Source organism: Daucus carota, chromosome 5, assembly GCF_001625215.2.
Source record: "Daucus carota subsp. sativus chromosome 5, DH1 v3.0, whole genome shotgun sequence".
In the NCBI taxonomy this organism is placed as follows: Eukaryota; Viridiplantae; Streptophyta; class Magnoliopsida; order Apiales; family Apiaceae; genus Daucus; species Daucus carota.
The window spans coordinates 42,597,450-42,616,905 of record NC_030385.2 but is presented as its reverse complement, the minus strand read 5'-3'; the positions used below and the strand labels follow the sequence as shown (position 1 = coordinate 42,616,905).

The following is a 19,456-nucleotide window of genomic DNA, read 5'->3' as shown; positions in this document are numbered from 1 at the left end:
TAGGACTATTTTTATGAATCATGTTATTGAGAACATTAATGATAGATATTGTGATAAGTAGGAATGTTTTGTCAGATAATTTTTGTGATCAGAAATGGTTTACAACTGGGCGTTGATGAGAATAACTAAATAATACTCCCTCCGTCATTTTTTAGTTGTCAAATTTGATTTTGTGCTGGTCAAATTGATCAAAGTTTGACTGAAATTTGTTGATATTTTATCAATTGATAAAATTAAAAAAAATATGTCACCGGAAATAACTTTTAATATACTTTAAAGTGTATTTTTCAGTTTTTATAAATAATGAAAATATAATTTATAATCTTTGATAAAAAATTAGTCAATTTGACTAACAAAAATGAAAATGTGACAACTAAAAAAGGACGTAGGGAGTAATAAATATTCCGTACTTAACATGTTAAACAAATAAATTAAATAATAATAATAATAATAATAAATATTGAAATAAAAAACAGTCTCTCCACCGCGTGTTGCCTAAGCTGTACGCGGGGAACATATTCCTACATCTCAACTCGCCTTTCACGTTTTAAGACAAACTCCAACAAATTTACAAATCTAACACACACGCAGAGATAATTCGTTATTGATGGAGATTGATGAGAGCTCTACAGCTCCGAGAGACCGCAGAATCGACGCTCTAGGCGACCTACGCGTTCTGCCTGATGAAACCTTGTGCTCAATTCTGCTACTGCTCTCTCCTCGCGATGTCGCACGCTTGTCCTGCGTTAGCAGGTTTTGTCTCTCATTACACGCATCCATATGTTTTCATATTCAACTGTTGCATCATCATGACTTCAATTGAGTGTCGATATATATGTTAAGATTTAGCAGGTTTCACTATTAATTGTGTATATGTATGTTTCGGTATTATCGGTGTTGAGTAAGAAGTATAGAATTCGAAAGTAGAAATAGGGATTCGGATTGAAGTTAACCTAGGTCACTTGCGTAGATAAACTTAAGAGTTACTTTATGGATAAACTAAAGGATAAATTAGATGTTCTCATGTCTTGAATATTTTGATTGTGAGGTTTCTGGTATGTTAAATTCGGAGAAACGGTTATCGTTCCTCACATCATTGATATTATTGTCCAATTGATTGATCAGTAGTTCGTGATCCATGAAAAAGGAAGGTTCGGGATAAATGTGGGCAAGTTGGAGATGTTTTTCATGATCGAAACACGAAAATGAGTTTCTTGGCTTAAAAGAGCTAATGCAAAGTAACTCTGTGTTTCTGTACAAAGTGGTTATTCACCTCTAGAATAGTAAGATCAATAAACTACCAAGGGGGAGGGAAGGAAAATTTATGGGTGATCTAGGCTGAAGACCAATTAACTTTTTTTTAAGATTGCTTCCCTTGGACTTATTACTTGTTAGCAAAAGCATTATATTATAACTCAAGTTTATGCATGACTCTATACCATGTAGACACGTGTTCACCTAGAAGATACTTAATCAAATAATCTAAACTCATATTAAACTCTCAGTCTTTGCATTTATTTGGAAATGTAAATAACACAAACTGGACTTCAGAAATTATACTCAAAAGGTACACCATGTATTTTCGTGGGATATTTGCTCGCCAAAGAAGATCGAGGCGATATGATCAAGATTATCAATCTTGCTGCATGGTATATAATGAGCCATTGACAAGCTCTACCACAGATTGTAATAATGGTCCTACGTGTCTTTGGCAATATTAACACGAAGACCATGCCAAAGTCTTCCCAAATATCATAACATAGAGAACTCGAAAAAGAAGTGTATAAACCCAATTGTTTTGCTTTCTGCCCCATGGTCCTCTGGCAAGTACGACACTATGTGATTATACGAGCAAGATACCTCTTCAAATTAGGCCAAAATAACCTATCCGTAACAATAGCAATGGCCTTATTTTGTCCAAGTGATCAGTAACAGTAACTCTTTCATGGTATTCCTCTTGGCCTCATTAAGCTTTTTCAAAATATCAAAATAAAATTGTGCATTTTGTCATATATTAGGAAAAGAAATACAGCGGCGGTGCAAGGTCTGGGGCTAAAAATAATATAGAGTTTATAGTGTATTCATCTTTTTGATACTTTTACTCCTAGTGGGGGATAAAAACTAATTGTGGTAGACACTCATGTGTAATTATTTTGAATAATAAGTACATATGTGTAATGTTTTTTAAATTTGTAATTGATATTAAGAATAATTGTTGTGAAGAGCTTTATAATCGTTCAATATATATTTTGTATAAAGTAGTTGGTAATATACTAAATATGATAAGTATCTATATAGATGATTGATCACACATACATCGTTCGATATTAATTATTATTTGAACTATACAACTTTTACACTTTGTACTTAAACTATCAATCGTGCACTCTAAGTTCATTGCACTCTATGTACCTAAAGTATGCAAAAACAAAAATTTGCTCACTATCATTATTTTTGTACCATAGTTATGTACTTTTTGTACCTGGACTATCTGAAATTGAGCAAATTGTGTACTTGAAGTTTGCGAAATGATCGTGTAATTTTTTTTTGTTTAGTTATTTTATATTTGGCTGTATATGTATTAAATAGAATATGAAAAATTAAGTATTTAAGAACAATATAAAGCACGGAAAAATTACATAATTTTTTAACTTATAATGTAAGGCCCCTAGATGTATTATTTTGATGTTTTAACTTTTTTTAAAAACAATTATGTACATACACTATCCATGAAAATTGTTAGTATCCTAGGAAACCTCAATAAAGAATCTTTAAAAATTTATTAAATTAAAATAAATAAAGAACGAGCGTGATGGGATAACCCACTTATCCTCTTTCATCCTTTCGTCCCAACTTTATGGTTCGATTCTCACTCACCCTGAAATTTACAAGAACATATAAAGAATTTGTAAGCTTATAAACTTGCCTATTCAAAATATATAAAATTAATAAAGAACAAATATAATGTTTGGCTTTTGATTTTTTTAATCTAAATTCACACATAATATGAAATTGTTTTATGAATAATAAATTAAAGTTTTGTTTGGAATATAATTTTGTACAGGCATATAAAGTTTTTGTACCTAAAGTGCACAATTGAAGTCCGGGTAAGCAAATTAATAATATATATAAAGGCCGGTACAGAAAGTAAACAATTAATAGTTCAAGAATGCGAATTGCAGAAAGTGCATAGTTTACATACACGAAATGCACTCAAATATAACTATAATTTTTATTTCATGTTTTCGGCAATAAACTTTAGACCGTAAATTATAAACCGTAAATTATAAATTTTCGGCTATTGCCCCCATCTTGTGATGTATAATAGCTGATCAGTGGCCTTCCCATTATTTTGACATAATTCAAATAAACATAATAATCACATACACCTTTGGCACCATAAATAATCTTCAAAAGAAACCTGAAGACCGTAATCGTTCATTTAGGCAAAAAATGTCTTGCTAAATCTCTTAGAGCCATAGAGTAATATTTTTTCACAAAAGGATTTTTGTCAATAAGTCCTTTCCTCTCTAATATCAAATATTAAACCCCTAAACACTGCCCAAAATTGCATAACTACTTATTCATGTAACCATACAGGATTCAGTATTAGGTTATAGAAGTTACAAGTCAAATAGTTATATGGCCTGTTTAATAGTAACGTTCGTTTTTAGCGTTCAAATGTTTAAGCATGGTATTTAATAATTTATAACCAAGGTTTAACACTTGTATATGCCGAGCTTTGTACTCAGGTTTGCGAAGGTTGCATTCGTTTACCAAAAAGCAGTGTTATATTCATTAGCAGAAAATTAATAGCTTTTTAGTTATTTAATATAATGGCCACAAAAAATTTCCAACTCTCTATTTGTACCAACCGCAAATTTTTTATATCATATACGATTTTCTTGTCTTTGTACAACTGTCCTAGAAATTGGCAGTGTTTCTTTAGAGCCACAAAGTGTATGCACATAGGATGGGTAGTTTCATGCATTACATGTGGATATGAGTGTTGTAAATATTATCAAGTTAGGCACCCGAACGAACATTGAAACAAATGAGATTATTATTAGGATAGTAATAGTAATTCGTAAGGGTAAATATTTAGCAACTGAGGGCTTGATCCTTTCTCAAGTTGTTTTTGATACTATGTTTAAGGTGTATATGGTGAAAACTTTCACAGTTCGCCCATGATAGGGTATTCTAATAATGAATATCAACTATGTCGCGAATAGAAAATGACGTATAACTTTAAATACAGATGTAATTTGTGAGTTATTTCTTTCCAGCTTAATTGAAATGTGTGTATATAATGTAACATATGTGATGAATCACTAACTCCTTATTATTTATGAAATATGCAGTGTAATGTATATACTGTGCAATGAAGAACCACTATGGATGGCTCTTTGTTTGAACAACTTAAACCTTCAGCTTCAGTATAAAGGCTCCTGGAAGAAAACAACACTACATCAGTATGTTTTGAGCTCTTCTTATCTATATATGAGTTATTTTCTTCTAATTCATGGTTAAAATCTTATTGCTCTATTTTATAATATCAAGTATAACTGCATGAGTTTGATAAGACTGGTATTCCCCCTCTGTTTTTTTTTGCTTGGACTGCAGACTGCAATTGCTAAATGAGTACAAACCATGCAAAAAGGCCCTGCAGTTTGACGGTAACCGATCTTCTGCACGATCTCTCTATTAATTATATCATCAACCAAACAGTCCTAAAGTAAATTTTATATCAGGATTCAACTCTCTATACCTGTATAGAAGATTATACCGTTGCTATACCACATTGAATGGATTCTCTTTTGACAACGGAAATGTGGAAAGAAAGAGAGACCTCTCTCTAGAAGAGTTTCATCATGAGTATGACGCTAAGAAACCAGTATGTTGTTGAATTCAAGGGTTATCCATATTAACTGGAAGCAAGTACTTATAGAACAATAGTTTTCTTATTTGTAAATACACACACACACACACACACAAGTGTACAAATACAAACTAAAAATAAACTAAAAACTACAAACTAATCTCATTCTTTAGATCAATCTAATCTAATGGCTCCCATGGAATTCACCACACGGTTTTTCTAATGTGTGCCCATGGGCACACAATAAGCACAAAATGTGATAGTTTTTCTATGTTTTGATTGGCTTACACTCTTTTAATAATGATGGCCCCCCTGCATTCACACCAACCACACCAATGAAAACACACCAAATTTATGAGTTTCCGTGCTTAGCATGTGCCCATGGGCACACACTAGACAAACCCATATATATATATGTGTGTGTGTGTGTGTGTGTGTGTATGTATGTATTGGTAACATTGCAATAATTATTCTCATGTTTGCATATGTAAATTGTTCGTTAGTATACAATTCAATTTCGCTAAGTAAAAAGTCAAAAGCCCTTTTTAAGATAAAAGTAAAAAAGTTTCAGGTTTCTTGCTAGCATGACTAACGACAATGCTGTACTCATGTATCTAATACTAAGCTTTACACAAGGTTTTGATATCTGGACTGGCCAATACTTGGTCAGCAACACATGCATGGACACCGGATCGGCTTATGGTTGATTACGGGGACAAAGTGTTTAGAATTTCTCAGAGAAGTTCAAAGAAAGCAAGTATAAAATTTAGAGATTATATCTCCTACTCGCAGATCCAGCATGATGAGGATCCCCTCTATATATTTGATGACAAGGTGCTTGCCATTGTACTTTAGTGTATTTAGTGTAGTTTCTATGTGATGTATGCACATTCTAATTCTTCTTAGAACTCCAACTTACTGATTGCAGTTTGGGGAAGTTGCACCAGGTCTGCTGAAGGATTACAGCGTGCCTCATTTATTCCAGGAAGATTGGTTTGATGTATTAGAAAGAGACAAAAGGCCCCCTTTTCGATGGCTCATTATTGGGCCTGAGAGATCTGGTGCCTCTTGGCATGTTGATCCTGCTCTAACCAGTGCTTGGAATACTCTACTTTATGGTCGTAAAAGGTAACTTGGATTTGGATTTGAGAAATGATATACAGTGCACCTCAGCCCAATTACCTTTTAATGACCTTTTCCAATTTAATTTGATGCTTGTGAAACTGATAAATCGTCATCCTCGGATATTGTATTAAACAATGACTTCCAAGTGGTAGATTAAGTTTCAGATTTGGACTGGGGACTACAAGTATAACCGCCTATAATAGCTGGTCTCAGAATGAAATTAGGTTTAGGTATAGACATTTAGAAACAAAAACACATACAGTGACAGGTGGAAGTCCCCTCTCCCCCTATATAATAATCAAGGTTTAAATTGGTAATATGAAATGATTATTAGCAAGTATATATAGGACTCTTCGGAAGTGTCCAGCATTAGCATTGATATTCCAGAACCAGGGACTATAAATTAGACTTATAATAGTCTTTTAGTCAATAAATTTTACTCTTGATTCACATACATTGAACTTGAACATAATGTGCAATTTTCTAAAAAATAAAATCAGGCAACCCTCTAAAATTCAGAGTCATCTAAGCAAAATTTTGCAACTCTAATAATCTTGTAACGGCTACTCTATTTTGGAATCTAGGAACAGAAGTTGTGATTTTTTATATTTCATGATGATAGTTGGTGCACATTTATGCCTTGGTATCTAGGAATAGAAGTTGTGATTTTTTATATTTCATGATGATAGTTGGTGCACATTTATGCCACATGAACCTTAGCAAATAACAATCCAGTGACTTGACAACTTAACTAGAAACTAAAAAGAGAACGAAGGAGAATGACAGCAACCTAAACAAATAGACTGAGATAACTTACTTAATATACGGATATACATAACTTTCATTATGTGGGAATACAGCCTTTAACTTTAACATTTAATCTTTTCTGTAGCAGTTCAAACTATTTCAGAACAAAATCAGGTTTCACATTTTAATTTTGACTCAATAGGTGGGCACTCTATCCACCAGGAAGAGTACCATTAGGTGTCACAGTTCATGTAAATGAAGATGATGGTGATGTTAGTATTGATACTCCAACATCCTTGCAGGTATTTGACTAGCGAAGAAAGTTTGTCCAATTATTGTTGTTCTGGAGTTTATTTATTCCTTTTGGGGCGTTATTTGATATTATTTGTGTGTTTACAGTGGTGGCTCGATTTTTACCCACTTCTTGCCGATGAAGAAAAGCCGATAGAGTGTACTCAGTTACCTGGAGAAACCATATATGTTCCAAGTGGATGGTGGCACTGCGTGCTAAATTTGGAGACCACCGTTGCTGTTACTCAGAACTTTGTGAATTCTAAGAACTTTGAATTTGTTTGTCTGGACATGGCTCCTGGTTATCGACATAAAGGACTCTGTCGTGCAGGATTGCTTGCTCTTGAAGAAAACGCCTTGGAGGTTGTAAAAGAGAATGCTTTGCATGTTGAAGAAAGTATACTGCGTGATGTGAGACAAACAAGTAATGGGAAGAGAGCCAAAGTGTCGGAGTCTGGGAAGGAACCAAATAGTGAAATTGCTAGGCGTGGTGCCATCAATGTTCATGATGTGTGTAATTTAGAGTTTTCTTACGATATCAATTTCTTGGCTATGTTTTTAGACAAAGAGAGAGACCACTACAATGCTTTATGGAGCTCAGGTAACTCTATAGGACAACGAGAACTAAGAGAGTGGTTATGGACGCTTTGGGTTGGAAAACCAGGACATAGAGATTTGATTTGGAAGGTACAATTGCTCTTTCTTCATCAGTCTTCTTTTTATTATAATGATTAGTTAGTATCATGATGCTCCATGAAAGGAGCAAAGACTGCTACAGTAATTATTTTGAGATAGCTAAGATTAAACAGAAGAATGTAAATAAAGATTTATTAGAATGGCTCAGTATATAGAAAACATAGGTATTTAGTAATAATATCTTTTGATTATTGCTTTTGACAGAAAAATTTGTAGTTTACTAATCATCCTTTATATATCATTTTAACTAGATAATGCATTTTTAATCCCGGAACCAATATAAGTCAAATATAACTTTGTGTTATTTGTTTGATTTTGTCCAATAACGATAGGACAGATGTTGTAGTATGCATATAAAGTATTCTTACGTGCAATGTTTACAGTTAGCTTAGAACAGAAAACAACTTCAATTTCTAAACGAGTATTAAGTTTTAATGGCCAAGATATGTGGCACCTTTTCTGTGAAGACTTGCTCAATATAGGTTCAGCGGTTACAAAATCATCTAAATAATATCAAATCCAATCTTCTTGGCCTGCACCACCTACATCTGGAAATAGACACATTGTTATCTTGCGGGTGCAGTTGAAAATTAGTATCAGAAGTCTATAGCAGTTGAAAGCTAATGATTTGTTTGATTTCATATCCTGATGGACAGGGAGCCTGTCTTGCGTTGAATGCTGGTAAATGGTCTGCTTGCATGGGAGCAATTTGTTCCTTCCATGAATTGCAGTTTCCCTCAGATGATGAGAAACTTCCTGTTGGCACAGGCAGCAATCCCGTAAGTGAATTTAAGTTATGGTATTGGTTTTTGAATGTCATCTTTGCTTGTGTTCTGTACATATATTGAACATAATGATTCGTCCCTTCTAATCAACCTGCTATATTTTCATGTTCTATGCATAATCAGTTCTTCATTATTATTTTTTGCAAACGTGAAGGGATTCTAGACATTAAGTTTTCTTGCAAGTAAATCCATGTGCTGAAATGTAATGTGTAATTGCGTATGGGACTAGGCTAACCTCCTGGATCCAGTTCAATGGTCTTAGGGAACTACAAAACGCAACAATATAACGTTGAAGTCGTTAAAGGATAACTTTTTTTTTTTTTTTTGTAATGACGTAGGGTTTCTGCCACTTTTAATTAAGTAGTGACTAGCTGAGCAATTAAGCGAGAAGTGAAGTGAGGAGAAGGAGATGCGTTGTGGACTTAATTAGGCCAGGTGTCCTATATTTCCGAAGCAATCATTCCTGCCATATTGGCCAAGCGAGAGTCCAATACTCTGAGGTGATCAGTTACTCGTGACTATCGGAACAAGTGTCTTTTTGGTCCCATACTTATCAATTTGAAAAACAAACAATGAAGGACGCGCAAATATAAATTAGGTGACCTCAAGGTGTTAGGTTATGGGCTTACCAGAATCATATTATATTTTTTTTAACATCCCTCCTCACTTGAAGGATCACTAGGTGTTTCGTCCCTTTTTGGGCCTAGTGCCCGGTCAATTTTCAATTATTATGTGGGAATCTCGTCCCATTCTGGGCCCACCAACCATAGAGACTCGTCGAGTCCCTCCAAAACCATTGCTCTGATACCATGTTCTCTTAAAACCTGAAGCTGTTATGTTATGGGCTTACCAAGATCATATCATATGTTGCAATCACTCTCAATTCTGAACTCACATTTTCGTTAGTATAAAATAACGACCGAACCCCCTAGTTGCCCCTCTCTAGTTATATGATTGCTAAAATTCTGCTGCTATATACTGTTATTATTGCTATAGTTCATAATGTGTAATCTGTATCCCTAGGTTCAGTACACCCCCTTGACAACCAATGCTAACATTCTCAATAATCCTCTACAGCATTTAATTTGGTGACTTATCCGAGGCTTTAGATGTATTCTTGCCCTGTTTGTTCATTATGAGTTGTTACAGTAACGCCCTTATTATAAACTGGGGTCTCTGCCACTAGAAAGTCAACTGTCAGTCTTAGATCAGTGAGCTCAACTGGATAGATTGAGAAAATAAGCTTTTTTTAAGTTGTAGTTGGCTGTGATCACTATTACCCCCTTTTTACTGGATTAAATAGTGCTGCAGTCTCATCACTAATTTAATTTTTTTTGACAAAATCAATAAACGAAACTTAAAACCATTCTATTCTGCTGATCTAGTATGGTAAGATGATGTAAACATATATCAGTGGTGGTTTTATTTGGATGATTAAAAACGGATGGGCAACCCCACTCTATCGTGTGTTTTATCAACTAGTTCAATTTACCATGTTGCTTGTTACACCATTTCATCATGCCAAGGAGGAAGTTGTTTTATAACCGTGATGTGAACCAAATAAAGTTGGGGTGCCCCGAATGGCACAGAGAAGAGGATATAATGAGGGGTAATGAGGTATACGGAGAGTTTTTGGCTGACAAAAGTTTTTTTTTTTTTTTTTTGATAATTTGACAAAATGACTCTTTTTTAGTATAAGTATGGACACCGTTCAGTATTTCATACTAGATATCTATATTGTTTATTATGAGAGGACACCTAACTTTCTTGTTACCTTCTTACCTGACACTGTTTGTTAATAGGTCTACCTTGTGGCTGATAATGTAATTAAGATATATGTGGAAGATGGCTTAGAAGCTTCTCTTCATTCGATTGGCACTGAGGTATATAGTATAATTGATTATATGATTTTGATTTGTCCACTAGATTATTAATACTTTTCTAGAACCTCTAATGACTTTTACTTGTGTTGCAGCTCGAATTTTACAGTTTATTGTGCGAGTATGGATCCTCTTTGAAAAATCATATTCCTGATGTTCTGGCTAGCGGAATTGTCATCTTCGAAAGGGGATCTTATAAGGTTAAGCCGTGGAATGGTAAAGGCCTTCCAGATATAATGGATGAATGCGATTTGAATCTTGATAATATATCTAGAGATGTTGATTTTCCGTTTGGCATATGGAGCAAAAAACAATTTGAATATAGAAACGCCGGAACAAGCGAGCCGAGTCATTTTCGTGGACACCCAAGTGTATGGCCGTATATTGTCACAAAAAGATGTAAAGGGAAGCTATTGTCTGAGCTGTAAGTTTCAATATTTTTATTATTATTTTTTTTTTTTGAATATAGTAAGTTTCAATATTTATAACTGCAATGCTTAAAGTATTTTGACATAGAATCTAAAGTATTTGTGTACTATTTCTACTAAATATTTTCAGAGCGGATCGAATCTTATGGGAAGACACCGTAAATCTGGCATCATTTTTGGGAGAACAGCTGCGTAACCTTCATCTTATGCCCTTTCCACCTCTATGTGATTTGTTCATCAGGGAAAATAATGAATATAAAAAAGATGCCCATTATAATAGTATTTTCAAGAGTGAGACTGACGGAGGTAGCATACCAGCAGAATGGAAAGTTTTTCTTGGAACCCTCAACAAAAAGAGAAAGGATGTTGTTAGCCGCTTGTTTAATTGGTATATACTAACAAAAATTCCACGTGTCTATAATTATTGCTATTGATTTTTTTACTGGAGAGTTCAGAACTTATAGATATTCTCGGGTGATAACTGATGAATGAAGAGAAGTAAACTAATCTTTGAAAGCACATATACATGTCACACAACCTTCATATACTTTTATAGCTGCCGATTTCTTATACTCACGTCAAATAGATTTCAAGCAGCTTAATTTTGTTAGTTTAGCTTCTTTCAGTTATTTTGTGTTCCTAATGGGAGCTGATGACATTGTTCTAGAGTGAGTTGGTGAATTTCCGTTTGTAGTTCAATTGAAAGATTCATATATCAGCTTAATGATTTTTGGTTCTATCCTTGTTCTACGTTGAAAGCAGGAACTTAATAAACCTTTTGTGCACTTTCTTTGTCAGATATCTTATATGTTTCGATGTTTGTGAATGTCTGCAAGGAATGTGGAGAAATGCTTTTGAGCATCAATCTCTATTGCATTTGACAAAAGAAGCATTGTATGTTTACTAACATCTTAAAATGTGAGATTCTGTAGGGGTGATCCTATTCCCAAGCTTTTGATAGAACGAGTCCAAGAATACATTCCTGAAGATTTTGAGAACATCCTCAATATCTTTCAGGTAAAGTCCTGTTTATTTCTTTGTTCAATCTTGTTTCTTTTGCACTGATAATGATAAGATTAGCACAGTTTGTTTATTCTTCTCTGTTTCTAATGACGAGCTTTTGAACTGTTAATGATAAGATAAGCACTTTCACGTGCCAAGACATATTCAAGTTTCATAGAATCTGATCTGTTATGCTATAGTGTGGCAAAGGAGTGCCAGAAGTGTGCAGAACTTGTACCTGGATACATGCAGATATAATGGATGACAATATCATCATGGAACCATCTTCTGTTGGTTCTGGCTCAGGTGACACAACTTCTGGTGGTTTGGGTACGACTTATAGTAAAGGAGAACTGAACTTGTGGCGTCCTAGCCATATTCTTGATTTTGGTAATATGTCAGTAGGTGGGTACTGCTAGCTTATTCCTTGTGTTTTAGTATTTTCATATTCTCTGTTCACTATCAAGTTATATGTCAAACTTTACTATTTTAGCAAATCTAGTACAATCAACTGTCAAATGGCTAATTATCTCACTTCTTTTAATTAGAAAATACACGTGTGAAGGTACAGGGTCTGGTATTATTTCTTTTTAACACATATAATATTGTTAGGAATGGGGTAGTAGAATCTGTCCTAGTAGTGTTCTTAGTAGAGTGGGTAATGTAATCTCTTGGGAGTTAGTTAAATAATTGGCTACTATAAGTAGTCTTGTAATGCTCTACTTTTTAGTATGTTGAATTTGAATGTCAGAAGATGGAATTTCTTTCCAGCACTTTTTCTTTCTCTAGCCCAAACTGAATTCTTTCTCTAAAATATATCTTTCTATGCAGTTTATGCGCTCTTCTACATTTCTTGTCTAATCTTCTCTATTTCTGCATCTGAGTACTTAAATCTATTGTAAATCTCCTGTATTATATATATAAAAAATATTGTCGAAATGAAATGCTTATTACATATTTGAGATGTTTTTAAGATACTATTGGCAACAAAGTCCAATATCATAGATAATGCCTTTAATTATTTTATTATTGCACTTTTTCGTAAAAATTGCAGATCCACTTTGATAATTAGTGACAACCTTGTGGAGATATAGGACCTCTGTTTAGTCCCTTTTGAATGGTTTCTTCCATTATATATTAAGATTAAATGGGAGGATATACACTCATGTTATGTATAACGTTTAGAACAATGCTAGGACCAAGTGGTTAAATGTGAGGAATTTTGACTATGCTTTTAGCAATGTCTATACTGCTTATTAATTTTTACTGTTGAATTCTAAATGTTCTTCTTGCCAGGAATTGTTGTAAATCAGTGATTACCCGTTTCTATGTAGCATTATAGTAAACATGGTGCATGTCAATGAACTGATTTGGAGTGAACACTATAAATTTCAGAGTTACTTAAGTATCATATAGCTTCCACATAAAATAGAATGAAAACATGATACTCTTATTATAAGAAGTTATCTGGTTTTTTGTTCTCTGTACCTGTTACTGAAGAAATGTTTATATTTTGCTTTTGCAGGCGACCCAATATGCGATCTGATTCCCTTATACCTTGATGTTTTTAAAGGAGATTCACGTCTTTTAAAGAAATTTCTGGAAAGCTACCAGCTTCCCTTAATGAGTGATGCAGGACAAAAGGAATTATTGAATCAAGACAGCAAGTTTTACAGGACCTCATACCTAGCCATGTGAGTTTGAATCTGATTATGTTTTATTCTTGAATTCTTTTGTGTTGGGTAGTGATCTGGAATGTTTTTAAATGAAGTTAAAGTTAGCCCAGTTAAAATTAAAGTATCTCTAGCTCTTGTTATTAAGTTGTTTACTAGTTGTGAGTGGCTAGCCACTGAAGACTTTGCTGCCCGGTGAAAGACAAGCCGATCAACTAAAGTTTTCGGTCATCGATTGATGCGAGAAAGCTAAAGGCAGGAAAGAATCCAAATTTACGTTTTTGAGAGGCCACTATTATTTTTTTTTTATCTTTTCATCTCCTTCTTCCCTTATTGTTGACTAAAATTAAAAAATATGAACATGATTTTGTATATTCAACAACATAAAGATGATTTCTTACCAAAAATCAAACGTAAAACTCACCTCTAAAGTTGTTACCATGACTCGTTCATTTGCCTCAAGTACCCGTGCCGGACACTCGTTACCCAGACATGGGTATGGACACCATGTCACTTATATAATGCCAACTACAAAAATTTCAAAATATTGCTTATTTCGACACATGGACATGTGTCCATGTTGGACACTTTTAGTTGAGTCCGGTTAACATAGTTTATACATAATTTATAAAAGATGTTGCAATTAGGCAGTGTCTTCTTTTTGCTCATTCACCTTTTTTACCTTATTGTTGTTGGCTTGTTGCATCCTAATTTTAACCTTAGGTGGTCTTTTGCCTATGACTATCGAAATTGAAGCATCATAGAGATATAGCTTATACTTGTACATGACTACTGAATTTAGGTAATTGAACTTAATCATCAACTCATATATACTTTTAGTTACACTCTCCCTTCCAACCCAAAATACAGATGAGTGTCCCAGAAATGTTGCTCGGACGTGCAGTTTCCTTTTATATACATGCATATATGTGTTATAACATACTTCTGTGCCCTTATATGACAATCACAAACTCAACCTCTACATTTCGCAAAAGACAATAAAGGGATTTATAATGAATGCGGTTAATCAGAAATCAGAACTCAACTCCATTTGTAAGTTGCAATTGTGTGGATGAAGTTTCACTTTCAAATTTTTGTGAAATTTTTCTTTGAACTTGATTTTTACTTGGTCATATCAACGTTGAAGGCCAATATTATTTCTTTTTCCGGAAAACAAATCTTTGTCCCCTGTCGACTAAGTAATGTGCACATTCTTACTATTCCTGGGATCATTTCATACCATGATATCATGTTTAAAAGAACCATCATTAAATGTTTTAGTTCATTTATTCCCTCCTTTAAGTGAATTAGTTTTCCCTTAAAGATCCAAGTAGAAACCAGACAGTCCTTTTGTGTTATGTTGAAGCCTTATGTATGTGTGCAATTCAATCCTATAATAACAAAGGTTTTTTTAAAGCATCCATGTAAAAGGTTAAAGAATTAAGAGTATGCACTGTATTCGGCTCATTTTTGATTTTGTGTCAGGGCCTTAATACTATTGCATCATGATTTGGTATGATCACTGATTTAGAGTTTGTGGAGATTTTATTTGTCATCCTTAAAATACATGATTCTCCTTTTCCTTTGACCTGTAATATCAATGATCGTCACATATCAAATAGTATCATGGAACTAAGTTAATTCTGATTCACACTCATGCCTACTAAATTAAGTACTTTGGTGAATACAGGTGCTATTGTATATTGCATGATGACAACATCTTAGGTGCTATATTCAGCATATGGAAAGAGTTGAGGATGTCACAATCATGGGAGGATGTCGAGGAAGCAGTGTGGGGGGAACTAAATAACTATACGGGTTTAACTTAATACAACTCATGTACACATGTACACGTGAATCTAATGACAATACAAATATCTGATCTTTAAAATGCTTCTTTAAAATGCTTCTGTACACAGTCTATTAGTCTTCTTGGCCTATTCTGCTATTGTATTATGTAGCATTGTCTTGAGAGGCTGCATGAGATGATAAAAAAAAACAATGTACCTTTGATACAACAGGATGTAAATTATGTCAAAGTTCTCATACACTAGTGGAACACAAGGCTTGTGTTTAATAAGGTCAGTGGAATTTGTTGATTTAGCCTCGTTTTTGCACTCATGGTTTTTGTTAATAGGATGGCCAGATATCTCAAATTTTGTCTTAATTTTTCTTTTTCCCAAATTCAAAATTTTAATTCACTTTGTTTGTCAAAAATCATTTTTTATGAAATTAGTATTTGATGTTTCTGATAACCACTAAATATAATTTTTTTTAATTGTAATCTTTGTTTTAACTGTGTGGGAAGATGACTTTCCCTTTTTAAGAATGAGAAAATATTTTTCAAAATGAATTGTCTATTATTGTTTTTGATATTTTTTGAAACAAATATCTCATGAGAATATTTTGTTTAAAGAAAAAGTTTTCAAAATATATTAAGTAATTTTTTTTCAAATCCCTAGTACAGGTGAAATCTTGGATTTCCTCCTTAAAATGCCATAATTTATACCACCCCATTATTGTAGAATTTAGGAGTGCATTCAATTAATTGTTAAAAATTAACTGTTCTTTTATGAATATAATAGATCATGACTAATATTAAATTTAAGTTAATTTCATGAAAAGTTTTTAGAATATAATCGCAATTTATTTAAAATCTCATGAATGGAGTGAAGATATATATATACAAACAATATAAAAGATATTAAAAAATATCTAAATCATTCATTGTATCAAAAATATTCATCTTAATTTTGAAAATCATGATTTGATTTTGATAGATTATAAATGATATTAGTTGACTGTCATTATATTTTTAAAATAATTTAGAATGCCATTGATTTAAAGATAATTTCAAAGGATAATTCATATATCTTCGAATATCATCAAATTTTGAAGTTTGTAAAAAAATCTAATTAATTATTGTCGTCAACTTTTTCGAAGATAATTTAATATCTTAATTAAATATTCGGTCTTTCTAATGTGTGCCAAGGGGCACCAACTTTCATGAAAATGACTTGTTTTGATTGGTCGAATTGATGTGAATGCAGAGTAGCCATTTACATTTATTATTCATCTACCAATCAAAAGCTAGAATTCTCATCGGAGTTAGTGAATATTGTGTGCCTTGAGCACACCATAGAAAATCCGTTAAATATTATATGATTTTAATATTTTTACCTGAGTATTATCCCTCATTAGACTGGACAATGGTTTTGATCAAATATCTTATCCATATACATTGACACAAATTCTCATGATTCTTTCTTCTCATATTTAAGGTTTAAGTAGAGGACTGGTGACTTGAACGTAGAGCACCTGAAAACAGGGGTTAGACTCTAATATCCTCATCATATATAATTACTTGGATGTTTACAGGAGAAAAGTTTATATTTTTTATATTATATGTCCGATAACAATGTACTCGTTAAGATTCTTATTAGTGAAAAATTTAAAATAATTTTTTAAAATGTAATCAATATATAAATGTGTGCTTAATTAAAAGAAAAGTATAATTTTAAATATATTAGTAATCATATATATGACCAAGATAAATTAACTTGTAATAATAATTAAACTTATGATAAAGAATTAAACATATTAAGATGACTGAGCTTATGACTTAACGTGGCTTATGACTTAACGTGACTTATGACTTATCTGATAAGCTGGCAGCTTAAAATGTATGTTGGGTAATTTTGACTTATGAATGATTTATGAGTTATCAAAAATCAAAAATATAATAATAAAAATAAAAGTGATTTATGAGTAACTTATTATGATTTAGGAGAAATTTTTATCAAGAAAAAAGTTCAAAACAATTTAGCCACTGAAAAAGTACCTCAAACTAACTTCTGGCTTAAAGCCAGTTTCTGGCTTATTTTTGACTTTAAGCTGGCTTTTGACTTTTACACAAACAGACATTTTTCAGCTTAAAGCCAGAGATGACTTAAAGCCCGAGCTTTAAGCCCAGGCCTTCACATGTAAAAAATGTCAATATCTATTTATTATGTTTTAAAATTATTTTTGAACACATACAACGATTAAAAAACATGAAAAAAAACATATATTTATATTTAGATACTAAAAAAATTATTTTAAAATTTACGGTTCTGCAGAACTTTATGGTTCTCTGATTCTATTGTAAGGACCGAGTGTTTGTTGAGCGCCCCTTTAATATATTTCTAATGATATATTCAAATGAACTTTGCTCACAAAACTTTTAATATGCCCTCCCTGATATATGTCATTAATGTGTTTGAGAAAAAAGTAAAATCATAAAATAAAAGTTAGAAATTGTAGTTTTTTTATAATTAATGCTTCTTGATTTTTTACAGAATAAATGCTAATTGATGTGGTGGTTTTTAATTGGTGTTGTTGATGTAAATATATGAGTCCATTCCAATTAAAAGCCACCACGTGTCATTGTATAGGTGCACAAACATTTTCCTATGCAGGTTCTCTTTTCAAAGAAGATAATATCTTTAGATATAATAAATTATTGAATATTGTATAACATTTTTATTATAAATTATACTTTTTATATATGCTTTTTCCACCTTTTTGAAAGATACTTGATTTTAAGTAGATATTATTCATTGAACAAGTAGTTTGACCAAGATATTTAGTAAAAGAATTTGAATTCTGACAATTCCATTTTCAACTAAAAAGTTATAACCAATTGCAACGATACTAGATTATTACAGATTATTGTAGATTATTATTGATATCATATCAAATTAATAGATATCTTTTTTGAATATCATTTCCCCCCAAATATCTTATATGAATATTATTGAAATAGTTACAATTTTGCATGTACGCCGCGTCCTATATAAATGATTGTTCACCTTGTTATCTCCTCACACTCACAAGTATTCTCCTTCTAATACACTATCCCTCGTTGTGTGTGTCATGGAAGCCAAAAACTTGAAAAACTCTTCATCCTCTCGATCCCCTGCCCGGAAAGAAACCCGAGCTGACCAAGGACCAAAAAGGTATGCTTGTCGTTACTGTCCCCTGACCTTCTCCACGGCCATGGCGCTGGGGGGACATCAGAATGGGCACAAGAGTGTCAGGGCTTCAACCAAGAAGCCTGAAACTCCTGTGCCTCCGCCCCAACCCTGTGGATTTTGTGATCAGTGGAGAAACTTGGCTCTGGACCAAATGACAAACAATTTCAGGCCCAGAGAACCACACCAGCTTGCTGTGCCCTCTCCTCCCATGCGTCTCCGAAACTTCCTTGGAGGCTCTTCTGCTGAAGAAACAACTCCAGATGCAAGTGCGGGAAGGGTCAATGTCATCAATGTGGAAGATGATGAAGATGATGTGCCGGAGCTTGATTTGGATCTTAAGCTTTAGATTGGGAGATGTTAAGCTCTGGTTTACAATAGCTTAATTGATAAATTTCTGGATGCATGTTTTCTTTTGTTGCTTTTGAGTTTTATGTAAGACCTGGTTGGTTTACTTACAAACTTTCAGTTCTTAGACTGGTTTTGAGTTTTATGTAAGGGCAGGATTTATGGTGCCCAATTTTTATGATATGTTACCATTGAACTTTCACATGAATTGATGCTTTATTATAATGTTCCATGTGATTTTTTTTATATTATTATATTTATATAATTCAATTTGATCGTAAACGGTATTGATAATGGATTAATAATATAAAGAAAGCATAGATGAAGTTTTAATACTTTTTTGAATGACAAATAAATATCATACACGTCTGCTTATTGAATGACAAATAAATATCATACACGTCTTATTTTAAGATGATTTCAAATTAGGGTCGGCGCTATACCAATAACAGATTTGGGTGAAAAGTCTGATAACGGATTTTGGTGGAAAAAGTCTGTTTTTGATATAGCGCCGACCCTATCTTGACCCACAAAATCACTTTTTGACGCCGGCCCTATTTTAACTATTTTATAATATGATACATGATATG

General features: G+C 33.0%; 2 protein-coding genes across 3 annotated transcripts; both read left to right on the top strand.

Moving 5' to 3' along the window:
- Nucleotides 1–505: 505 nt before the first annotated feature.
- Nucleotides 506–15,609, top strand: LOC108223100 (lysine-specific demethylase JMJ21). 2 transcript variants are annotated; one of them, XM_017397178.2, is made up of 16 exons: nucleotides 506–753; nucleotides 4,362–4,472; nucleotides 4,624–4,676; nucleotides 4,752–4,894; nucleotides 5,516–5,713; nucleotides 5,808–6,007; nucleotides 6,954–7,053; nucleotides 7,151–7,729; nucleotides 8,395–8,517; nucleotides 10,326–10,406; nucleotides 10,499–10,827; nucleotides 10,962–11,219; nucleotides 11,764–11,848; nucleotides 12,034–12,238; nucleotides 13,359–13,527; nucleotides 15,197–15,609. In XM_017397178.2, the coding sequence occupies exons 1-16, from the start codon at nucleotides 608–610 to the stop codon at nucleotides 15,333–15,335; spliced, it is 2,919 nt and encodes a 972-aa protein (XP_017252667.1). In that variant the 5' UTR covers nucleotides 506–607; the 3' UTR covers nucleotides 15,336–15,609. The 2 variants fall into 2 exon arrangements, with proteins under 2 accessions (XP_017252667.1, XP_063950728.1); XM_064094658.1 differs by lacking the exon at nucleotides 4,752–4,894 and having other exon boundaries at nucleotides 723–753; nucleotides 15,197–15,410.
- Nucleotides 15,610–18,420: 2,811 nt separating this feature from the next.
- LOC108221801 (zinc finger protein 6) lies at nucleotides 18,421–18,867 on the top strand. Its single transcript, XM_017395658.1, has one exon. It carries the CDS (start codon nucleotides 18,421–18,423, stop codon nucleotides 18,865–18,867), a length of 447 nt encoding a protein of 148 aa, XP_017251147.1.
- Nucleotides 18,868–19,456: the final 589 nt, after the last annotated feature.